The sequence below is a fragment of the Styela clava genome, chromosome 4 (genome assembly GCF_964204865.1).
Source record: "Styela clava chromosome 4, kaStyClav1.hap1.2, whole genome shotgun sequence".
Taxonomy (NCBI): domain Eukaryota; kingdom Metazoa; phylum Chordata; class Ascidiacea; order Stolidobranchia; family Styelidae; genus Styela; species Styela clava.
Genome location: NC_135253.1, coordinates 14,325,897 through 14,338,131, shown reverse-complemented (window position 1 = coordinate 14,338,131; position 12,235 = coordinate 14,325,897). Strand labels below are relative to the sequence as shown.

Below are 12,235 nucleotides of genomic sequence, written 5' to 3'. Positions count from 1 at the left end.
TTTTCTTCATTTAAAATGCACCTTTTATAGAAAATATATCGTAGAATGGAATTTTGCTTTGCTCACATGTGACTTCTTCTGTTGATTGTATTGTCAGTTCAGCAGCGGTAAAAAACAAACTCAAGCTCAATTCCGCCAAGTTTTGCGCAAAACAACATCATTTGTAGTAGAACAACAAAACAACGTGATGAACAAAACAATCTACATATATGTCTCGAGACTCATAGTGGGATTTCATCTTTTGTAGTAATGCAGAAAACAATTTAATCTAAACGTGTGTGGTTCTAACATCAAAACATCCAATTAAGGACAATCGTTCATACTTTAGTTCCATCCATCAACTAATTCATTCCGTTAAAACTATGTTTGTATAAGCATTGATATGTACGTTATCACTTTTTCGACAGCACCGGCCAACGAAAAAATAGATATTAAATTACCAATTTATCAATAACACAAGTTAGATCTCGCATAACAAAAGGAAAACATCCCGAAGCATCATTTCCACGGAGATTAAAGGTGAATGACCCAAACTACTAAAAGCTTGTTTTCTGCGATAATGAAATCCAATTGTCCGAAATACGTAATCCCATTCCGAGATAGTTCTTTCTTTCATTCTATTTGTACCCGGTTTCGGACGATTTGAATTGTCGACATATACGCACGATTGGATATGGCAATATCGGGCGTGACATTTCCACATCATTCATGGAAATAACCATTCATTTCACAAGAATTCTTATAATTTACCACGAATGATATATCAGTCTTTTCTTGAAATTTTTGAGAAAAAAACAATTTTATCATTTGCAACTTTTGCCTTAGTTTACCGTCTTTGCGGTTTTTTTTTGTGCTATCCGTCAATTTCTTGGTTAATCCACAATCCAAAACTTATATGAGCGGAAATTGGGAAAGTACTTTTAGGCGTTGAGTTTCGTATTGTTATGAATAAAAGTGACAAGTGTGCACCTGTGCCGTTGAGCTGATGTCTTATTATGAATCCCCGTTGAAGATTTATGTTTTATACGTGACTAAGTAATGTGACTTTATGAATGAATTTTCATAATATCGACAGACCGTATCCAATCGTGTTTAGTCTATAATCAAACCAGAAGTCAGGAGTGGTTCTGGCTTTATCTTGCTCAGTATTATGTGAAAAATACATTTTACAAATAATCCGATTATTACTAAGCGTTAAAGTTGATATTGAATGATTTTACCAAGGATGCCTTGTGGTTATGTTGTACTCTTACTCTACGTTTGGGCCATGCTTGTCTGAGTATAAATAAAAAAAACATAACCGCTAATCTGTCATCCAAAGGAAACATTTCCCATGCTTGTGTGGAATTTAGAATTTTATTAAGTTTATTCAATAACTGACTTGCAGATTGATAAATTGCTCATGAACTGTTTTCATATATGCTAAATCTGACAGAGTACAGCATGGATTCGACCGAAATGTTATAGTTGGACTAAGTGGAAAATATCAACCTGCGTGACCCTTTCAATGTATGTGTATTTAGGGACGCCATTGCATTCGCTCCTGCCTCAAAATGGTCTTATGCTGCTACTTGTTTGCATCGAGTCGTCAACTTTTTGTATCCATAGATTTGGGATTTTTAACCTTTCGTACCAATGTACTTACGTCCATTGTTAACCACTTTGTCATATATTCATATATCGAAATTCTAAATAAATTATTAGACAATATTTGTACATGTTTTTTTCTTTTGAACATATGCCTGTATTATGTACTGGTTATTTTAAAGCAAATTAATTCCTTTCAGAAAAAAAGTGAAGAAAAGAAAAAGATTGAAGAAGAGAGAAGACAGCTATTGTTGTCGGTATGATATTATACTTGATACCATAATTACGGTAATAACTGACACTAAAACCAAACCTTATTGTTTGAAATTATTCACATGCAAAACGTCAAAAAAATTTGCATTTGGATTCACAATTTTTGAGTCATTTTTCAAATTTACATTGATGCATTGTAATGCATTACGAATAAACTTGCTATCGTATTACTATTGTTGGGGTAATTATGTGGTGAAGCATTGCTAGACTAATTTTTGAGTTCATTCTGAATTTTTCATGGCCTATTTCTAAGAATATTAGAAACTACTCAGAACTATATTTTTTAGTTATTATGGGGGAATCTTTGAATGTCCTACTATGGTTTGTCAAATCTAGAGTCAAATCTTGTAATTCAATAATATTGAATGGATTTGAATTTATATATATTTTTTACATTCATTTATTTCTATTTATTATTCTTATTATTTAATATTCTAGAGGGAGAAAAAAGAAAGAAAAGAAAAAGAAGTTCAGAAGGAATTTGAATCTTATATGGAAAAAGCTACTTTTTATTTTCTCAAAGATTGTTACAGAGATGCATGTAAATCGTATTCACTTGCCATTGATTTTGTGGAAAAACACAAAGAGGTTTGTTTATCATTTCGTCCAATTATTTGCTATTTCCACTATCAGTGAGATATAACAGATTGTTGTGCAGCTGTGGCCGAAATTTTCTATTCTATGAGTATTTCTCAAATGATAGAATGACAGATTTTGGATGTCTCGATACCCCCAGTTGTAAAATGTGTTTCAATGTAAAATTTGAAAGTAGTAATGATAAAGTGGCTCAAAAAGTTTAGTGGATATTAACGCAAAATATAGGTTGATACATTCGTGGTAGGAAATGTTGTTTATCGTATTTAAGGAGACGAAACTATCTAATAGACTCAATCTTGCATATAAATATGCTCCTATGTTCGCTAGATAATCACAATTTAAATTATTATATTTCAAATGTCATTTTGCATCAAAGAAATAGAGTCTCCCCAATTAGTTTGCGTTATGTGTGGATGTGGACTATAACTTTTCAGTCATTCTACAGATTTAACTAGTGATGTCCAATGAATCCCACTGACTGAAACAAATTGTCAATGTTATGTAGTAAATGGCATGTATTATGATTTTTCTCCAATATGAGCTATCAAAATGGTGGAAATTGCATTAAACTTAAATCTCTAGAATACATAACTATCCAGATATTCCACCCTTTGCTAAAGCAAGAAATCGACTTAATAAATTTTAATATTTAACAGATTCGTGGGTGTAATGACAATGATGTTGCTACTTTGTTGTATTCTCGTGGAATGTCATCACAGCGACAAGGTACTCCATTGGACATCAATACTTCAAGAAAATATTTTGGTCGAATCATTACTGAACATAAAGCATTTTCTCACACCTGCATGGTTCAATTTGCTGATGCAAAATCAATCTACCTATTGAATGAGTAAGTTGCAGTTTTTTTTTTTTGAGTTTTGAATGTAAAGTATTTTACAATGGTGTTGTACCAGGATAGAAATGATTATATAATTGTGTTGCCTAGAAAATAGAATAGCATAATCATGTTGCAAACCATTGCCTCTGCTTTTGATATGGTTTCATCTTGCATGTCTGGTGTGGAAAAAGTATCAAATCGTTTCAATCAAATTGAGTTGATTTATTGGGATAAGCTGCAGGCTTTTTTTAGGTCACCCTAATATAGCCATATCTATGGGTCACCCTCATAAATATGAAGTTAAGTTGGTGTTTCACCAGTCAATCGGGTTGTTTCCACCGCTTAATTGTGTGCAATAACAGCCTTGTATTTACGGAAAAATAGATTTGACTTGTAATTAATCTTTTATTTTTGTTCTTGTAGCTTTGACATTGCATTGAAGGAAGGAACTGTTGCTTTGAAGACATTGAACAAATTTCCAGTCAATGGTTTATTGAGTTGGCCAGGTACATTGTCTATTTCTTCATCTCTCCTCTGTATGTTGAGATGATTATATTTCTCAATAAAATTCCAATATAAACCACAACAAATCGAACACACAAGCCATCAGGTTCCCATTTCAACTGTATTTTTTATATATCGCTTTTTCACAAATTTCTCTTCGAACAAGCAAGCAGTAACTGATATGTAAGGAACTCCTATTTTTGGAAAAACTGGAATCTTTCTGGTTCGATGTTGCTTATCCAATTTATTACATGTTGGGTTAGGCGATTAAAATCGGATTTGAATCTGATATATGTATCCTGCGATGCCAACACAGTTGAGTCTGCAACATATTTTATCCTTCTGCCCGTACATCAATTTCAGCGCTTAAATTCCAGTATTCGGTCTATACTCACATCACTTGCTAATCTTTCCAATATTCCAATACTTTTAATGCATTTCCGGCGACAAACTTCTATTGCATGACATCAGTGAAATGAACAGACAGGTGATTGTTTTCGAAACTAGTTATTTGTAAATAAACTGTATTTTATATTCATAATTTCATATTGAGTTTTATACATCGGCCCAGTAACCAAGTCTATTATCTGTAAGTGGTAGTAAGTAGGAAAGTTATTGCCCACCCAAGCGCTAGACCATTACACCCATGAAACTATATACAAATCAGCTTAACCTACCAAAGTGATGAGATGTGTGAATCTGTGAATGAAAGAAGCTTGGATCTCTAACCTAATATATCAATCTGCTTTAAAACTTGGTCATTGTGTCATTTTCTATATCAACAGGCACTACAGAATACATCCCTGAATCCAATGAAAGATTTTTGAGACGAGAAATCTGTCTTTTACTAAAACAATGCAAAGTTCCTCCTATACCTACTGCTATTTGTCAATATGAAGCATGTTTGAAAGATTATCAGAGAAAATCTATTTATGTCAATGATCTGGATTTTGAGGTTTGTTATCAAGAGTTCTTGTATAGTTAGTGGATATCTAACATGGATTGGAAAATAATTTAAATTATGGGATTGCATGACATATTTTTATGTTAAATGAGTAGTCTCTTGTTGCAAAAACTCTTTTGTTAACCTGATTCATTGTTTATATTATATAGTCTTTGGAATACCTCACTCTCCTTTTTCCGACTGTTGTGCTTATTATACATTCATTGTACCCTTAACCTAGGACAATGACATTTAAAAATTCAATTTTATGCAAAAGTTTTTTTGACATTTTAAAACACCATTATGATGATTCGATTTGCCGATATAAGTAATTCACTATTATTATTTTCCTGCACTTACTTTAATGTAGAAACTCGTATTCCTAAATGATATGGATGATCCGATGTGAAAAAAATCAGAAATAATACCATTCTTACAGGGTTACTTTGCAATTTCTTGTGATTGGTCGTGTAAATTGAGCTATCACTTGAGATGTTGGTCAAAATTCAAACATCAAGTACTCAGAGTGAGTGGTGACAAGGTATGTAAAATATTATGAATATTTGCCTCATTGAAATTGAACTTCTCTGAGTAGATTTGTTCTTTGTTTCTCTCATCTATAAAATTGGTTATGGGTTGTAGAATTTAATTATTATTGTCCTTGAAATTTATTGTGATGGTTAGCGTATGCTGCTGATTTTTTGGCATACCTCCATTGGTTGATCATTGATCAAACTTGAAATAACCAAAAAACTGTTTAGGAAAGTTACCTTACAGCCCCTTTTCTTGTTCATATTGACTTGACTTGCTTCAAGTATCATGGCAACCTAGTTACTGTTGTATAATTCAGAATCGTAATTTTCATATAGTATCAGTAGTTTTGGCATTTTGTTGATTACATATTTTTTTTTGTTCCAAGATAAGCCTACGTGAACTCGATATCAGCAAACTTTCTCAAAAAGATAAAAGTTTCTTTACTGAAAAAGTCGAAATATGTTTTGCTGAATACCATGCAATTTTGTTAAATAATAAGATGGTATTTTGTGTATATAAACTAATATGTCAGCTAAAGTGTCTTTGTGTCAAAAGTCATGTAAAAAGACTGTTAATAAGCAAGAAATTGGTTTCTCACTAGCTCAGTAACACTCAACACACACTCAATACTCTTAGCTAGAATTAATTTTAAATTTCTGGATGTTTACCTCTATGTTTGTAGAATATAATTTATAAAGTTATCTTCGAGATTATTTTTAGGGTACCATCACATTGATTTCTTTATTTAACTATTTTTTAACTATGATTATTCTTACAGGATGTATTAGGATCAGATTGCTACACTCCAGATTGTCACGGAAAAATTATTTTAATTAAAATGTTTGATGAAAATGCTGCATACAAGAAAGACCTGGTAAGATTTACTTATGATTATAGACCGACCAGAAAACAATTTTTATTACCTTTTCTTCAATTTTGCCCAAATAATATATCGTACATATGTTATTTGGCATTATTTACTGATTCTGATATTACTTTCTTTCCTAGAAATTACCTAATGAAAGTAGAGGCAAGGAAAACAAAATTCAAGGGACGAAATATGATCGGCGAACATCAAAGAGTGAATTTAATTTAAGAAAATATAGAGAGGCGGAAACTGCGAAAAAGAAGAAAAGAAGAGCATATCGAAAATCAGATGACACTAATCTTCATAATATAAAGGTTTGGTTTGATTTTCATACAAAATTTTTTTATAGTTAACACTAATAGTGAAATAAAGTTAAGATTAGAACAAGATTAAGTTCCAATTTATTAACAAGAAAACCTGAGTCATTGGTGACCTATTTTGAAGACGAAATAATTTTTTTGTAGTGTGTTGTCCAGGTCAAGTCAAGTTTTTCAACAAGTAAAAAATGTATCCCAGAAACAGAATTAGAAGAAAATGTTAATTTACAGTTTTACTGGGGAAGGGAAGTCGCGCTGATCCAAAGCTGGTTAACGAGCAACGCTACGAGATGCAAAAGTTTGATCGCTAAATACATTTATGGGTTCTGTTTTTCTCTGAGTCACCCTGTAATGTATTTAAAATAAAAAAAGCAAGCCACATTTTGTCTTTCACTCTGAACGAGGCATACTCAAGAATATTATTCACTTTAACAAAAAACTATTTCTGGTAGTTTGATGTGAAAGTCTCATTAACTTGAAAATAAATTTGCAACCAATGACGTTTCGTGCAGCACTTAAATATGTCAAGAAAAAAGCATTATGTGCTCGTTATTTACTCAACAATTTCTCGCAGCGACCCAAAATATTTTTATTTCTGTAAGCAGACTCATCCATCATTATTATGCAATTTCAACCTTTTCATGAAAAGTGTATTTGTATACATGAAAGCTATTGATCTTTTATATCTTTTCATACATGGTTCATTGATAAAAATTTTCATATAAGCTCTGTTTTTTATTCGCCAAGCTTGTTAAAAGCTTCTTTTTATAGGGTAGTTTATTGCAACTCATATTCATCTAGTAACCATATTCTGTAACTATTCCACTGACAGCAGTATACCCAGACAGTGATTTAAAACTAAATTATGATAATAGTTTACCGTTATACGGTAATTTCGTGGTCTCTAATTGACTCATTTTCTCTGAGGCAAAAATGCAAATGGATCTGCTACTACGGTAATTATGCCAGTTCAAATGTAAAATATATTTCTACTTTTTGCAGCAATCGACAAAAAATAAAATTCGTCAAAGTTTTTCAAATGGTAAGAAATTTAAAATTATTGTACTACTTTCATTCAATTTAATTTCAATAGTCTTTATGCATACCGTTGTAACATGTGTTGTTCCACTCCAAAGTAGTGTCTAGAAAAGCAGAAACTATTATGAGGAAAGGAAATTGTCCAAATTTAATATCTAAAATCTCTCCATATTTTATGGTGTAGCTTTACAAAAAAATTTACATTGTCTTGTATCTCATGGTGTCGAAAATTGCCGAATTTTGTCATGTTGCATTTTATTAGGCTAGCTACAGAAGTATATGAGTTTCATCGCTGTGCTTTGTTTATACAATATCAGCAAAAATTGTTCTTTTCATTTTTAGTTCACATCCCTGCAGACAAGGATCTCACAGATGCGAAGGTTTACGTGAAGAATACTGGTGCTGACAATTCTCAAAAAGTAGGCTTTTTTAGGCTTTTGTGAAGTCAGACTGTGTCTCATTATATTTGAATAAAATTGAAATAACTGAGCTTATCATGATTATAAGAATAGCAATAAGTCCAACAATTTATTCCCACATAATCATCTTCCACAGGATTCAAATCCTGAACCGCGTTTCATTCGAAGGCACATTCCCAACACTTTGAGCTAAGCATAGATTGCTTTTTAGTACTGAACAGAGTTTCTCGACCTGTGCCCTCTTTGTACCCACTCAGGGGGCCACAGATCAGTTCACAGTGGCCACCAGCAAAGGCCTTCTGCCATTTGTGATGACTACGTCAATTTGATTGTGGTTTGTTTAATTCTTCGACTATTACGCATTCATTCTTTTACCTTCATTTATTAACATTTTTATGTCGATATTGAACTGATGGAAAAACGTTAAAAAAAAATGGTTTTCCTTTGTGAAAAGCAAGAGTGTTGAGAGTATTTGGAAGGGGGCCATATGTCATGAAAGTTCGAGAACAACTGGTTTTAATAAGAAGACTTCTTCGCGAAGATTCATTCAACATAGATGCTTTCATTCTCACTTTATTCAAGCATATTGTGAAATATATATATCTTCTTTTTCAAAAATTTTCACAGGTACAGGCTTCTAGAAATCGAAATCGAAACAACAAGCGAATGGGTCCCGTATCTCTGCAACAATTTTGTTCATCTCTCCCAGGATATCGTAGACATATGAGTATAGAGGAAATCATCGAAGCAATTGATAAGTATGTATATTGCTTATTGGATGTTGTTGACATTATTCTAATTATGAATGAGATGATTGTTTTGAAATGTGAATCTACTATTTTCCCATAATTCATTGGCTTTTACCGAATACCTTTTTCCATTGCCTACTGTGATGTCATAATTATTAACTAAAAATTTATCTGTTGCAAGACTGACAACTACGGTAGTTGTTCCTTTAGCAGTAATGACTTGAATTGTTTAAAATCCCATGTCACTGATGTCAGACATTGTTTAGGAATGGTATTAAGTCGTTTTTATACTTTACCTAATCCTATCTTTTTTAATAGATTTATGGCATTGATAATTCATTGTTTTACATAATAACTCACAGATATTTCAAACTATATACTGTTCCATTATATAATTTGAGATTTTGATACTATAGTATAGTAAGATAATATACCTAAGAAAATTAGAAATGCTGTCAATATTGTGCTGTAGATGGGGTTCACCCTTAGGGAGTCAAATCTACTTAGTGATGATTATGTGAAAAACTAGACTATGTTGGTTGATTACCACTGCTTCCTCCACTATTAGGATTTACATATTTCCGCCATTACTAGGGTATGACTTACATATTTATTCTGGGGGAGAGGAAAGCCGATAAGACAGCTAAATCATTTGTCGAATCACGGTTTCACGTCCGGTTAGCAATCCATGTCTTGTATGGAATTAGTTAGCCGGTTATTTGTTTTCAGAAGCATGGACTTGAGCGGTTACGTGGAGGAATTGCTCCACCACAGAGCCTAGTCTATTCTTATGGTTAAGTCCTATTATAGGCTTTCATCTTTTTGTGGATGACATGAAAATTATATTCCAATTTTCTATATTTCAGGGCGAAAGTTGAGTGTACTTCGTTCTTTCTACCTGACGATCTTCGTGAAGAAATTGATCAATTTGAACATTCGTTGAGTCATAATGATGAAAATGTACATTTTACTGATGATGAGAAATATAAAATGCCGTTTCTGTTCGAGTAAGTCGCAATTGATTCTAATGACTATCAAAAACTAATGAATATAGTTAGTCATTCATATTAAACGAAAAATGTTAATGATATTTTTAAAATTGAAGAAGTTTACTAAAAATCGTGTGAAACCGAGGCTTTTTAAGATTGTTTCCATTCAGTTGTGGGTAAAGTGCAATGCAATCATTGTATTTCAAGAATGATTAATATTCAAAAGGTTCACTTAATGCACCACAGGATGAGAGTCCTGATTTTTTAGATCAAACTGGGCTCTTGCACCACCCATGGGGCAGTTCTCTGGGGGCATGGGCAGCGGCTTTCCCAAAGTGCCATTAGCAATGACCATATTCATTTAGAGTGAGCTAACCTGGATTTGTTAATTTTCCTTAATGCATTTATCCTTTCACTTCGTCGATTGTTGGCTCTTTATCTTCCATTGAACGCGTCTAATAAAATAATTGATGCAAACATGTTAAAGAGAAAAACTAGATATTTTCATGTAAGAGCAAGAGGCCACGGTCCACGAGTGTTGAAAGTTTTCGAAGCATGGCACAAACAAAAATGGAAGAATTTAGTTCTGAAAAATTCTGCTTATGAGCATCATTATAATTGGCCATAGTGTCAAATTGAATAATTTATTACTTCCGCTACTGTATTTTGTCGCAAACACCTTTTTTTGCTGGATAAAAGTAAAGACCGCCACCTAATCATTTTTGTACTGATGAATTATAATTATCACACTTATTTTCAGATATTTTCAAGATTTCTTTACAGTGAAAGGACCTCTCGACACAAATGATGAATTATTTTCAAGTCAACTCATAATATTACCGCAAGATATGAAACAAATTGTAAACAAATGTGGAGGACTGATAGCTTTTCTTAATTCAAGCCCTCTGTAAGTATTTCTTCCATAACATTATAACCATTCCATTCATACTTCTATTCCCTCGTTACTTATGTAATTGCGTAAACACGATTGCTCTTTTAAAGTCTTTTCTTTTAGCGCAGGGTTGTCCAACCTTTTTAGCCAAATGGCCACATTTAGTTTACGAATGATTGTGCGGGCCACTTGACATTGTTGTTATGTTCTAGTTTTCACAACATCGACTACAGATTAATAAAAAAACAGAAACCCTCAAAACTCAAAATTATAAAAACAATGAAAAAACGAAGACACAGTTAGGTCAAAAGTTTTCATCACACATAGATATTTCAATGTCAAGTATGACGCAGCTTTTATCTAATAAGTTTGTCAATGTTCGATGCGATGGAAGATGCTGCAATGCATAGTGAAGTTTTCATATGACTGTCAGAAATTAGTGATCTCAGGGGGGATTTAACATGGTTATCCGCGAAAAAAACTTGCTCGTACAAGTAGCCTAAGTGCTGTCAAATATTGAGGTCATAAAAACTGCCTCTTCTAGCTTCACAGGAAAAAGACAGAAAAACAGATTGAAATACATGGCAGACGATAAAAATAAATTCAAACTCTCTCCAGCAATAACGCTCACAAAGGGAAATAACTGAGCTTTCGATAGCTGGGTGGTGCTTCTCGGAGGTTTGAATGATGGGGGATATTTTTTTTCATTAGAGGTTTCAATAATGGTTAAAGATATTGAGAATCGAATAATACCGCGTTGGCCACTCTGATACCTTCGGCCGGCCATGGGTTGGTCGACCCTGTTTTAGCGTTTTGTGGGTAAGCGTTGGACTATATTGGCATTGCAGGTAAAATCTCAGGATCAAATCTCTTGCTTTCCGCCACACCCATGGTGTGATAAATTTTTTCGGCAATTCCGAACTGGAAAGATTATGGTTTCTCTAAATATGGTAACTCCTCACGGCTTGTGCAAAGTCTTATTCGGAATGAAAAGTGAATGAAAACATTGTGTCAAATAAATTAATGGGATTTCATTTTTTGTTATTTTAAAAATTTTAGGTTTATTCAAATCCCGCCTTATATTGGTGTTCATTCTCATCATGCTCAATTAAGGAAACTCACTGGAGATTATGTCGAACATGTGAGTATTTTGAGCTTATATATCTTTATGTATCTCTAGCTGAATATACGATTGTACTCGAGTCAAGTGTGGAGTGAGAGAGTGAAAACCACATATAAAAAATACATCCGGGGAGTTCACTAGCTATTTTATACTTCATGTCACAAATTTTAATTTACAAAATAAAACTCCAAGTGATGAATAATATCAATTTATTTTGCTTGCCTTACCTCTATAGCAGAGATTAGGAATTACTGATGTGACAAGTTTTTTTCGGTTACCCACCATTTCTCAAAGTAGGGCAAAAACAATCCAAATAATATAAATATCAATTAAACTTATATTGTACATCCTTATTGTAAATCCTTCCATTTGTGTTACTTAATCCTCGCGGCGTTCGAGATGTACAACATAAAGTGATATTGTGAAACAGCGACATCGCAGTTGCCAGAAACTTTTCTGGCCTTTATCAAAGACAACAAATATCAGATTCAGGACACAGAATCATGTACAAGAATTTAGGAGTTTCAGACATCCTTGTATTTAAACAATATGTATAAGAATTCC

The 12,235-nt window shown here is 32.9% G+C and overlaps 1 protein-coding gene across 1 annotated transcript in view; it reads left to right on the top strand.

Moving 5' to 3' along the window:
* Window positions 1-12,235, top strand: part of LOC120327250 (uncharacterized) — a 76,182-nt gene that overhangs the window by 51,406 nt on the left and 12,541 nt on the right. The window contains exons 12-25 of the mRNA XM_039393709.2: window positions 1,788-1,844; window positions 2,299-2,448; window positions 3,114-3,307; window positions 3,719-3,801; window positions 4,585-4,754; window positions 5,182-5,283; window positions 6,055-6,150; window positions 6,285-6,458; window positions 7,464-7,503; window positions 7,842-7,918; window positions 8,546-8,676; window positions 9,534-9,674; window positions 10,417-10,563; window positions 11,608-11,689. Of these exons, the coding sequence (XP_039249643.2) occupies window positions 1,788-1,844; window positions 2,299-2,448; window positions 3,114-3,307; window positions 3,719-3,801; window positions 4,585-4,754; window positions 5,182-5,283; window positions 6,055-6,150; window positions 6,285-6,458; window positions 7,464-7,503; window positions 7,842-7,918; window positions 8,546-8,676; window positions 9,534-9,674; window positions 10,417-10,563; window positions 11,608-11,689 (1,644 nt within the window). The remainder of the gene's footprint in view (window positions 1-1,787; window positions 1,845-2,298; window positions 2,449-3,113; window positions 3,308-3,718; window positions 3,802-4,584; window positions 4,755-5,181; window positions 5,284-6,054; window positions 6,151-6,284; window positions 6,459-7,463; window positions 7,504-7,841; window positions 7,919-8,545; window positions 8,677-9,533; window positions 9,675-10,416; window positions 10,564-11,607; window positions 11,690-12,235) is intronic.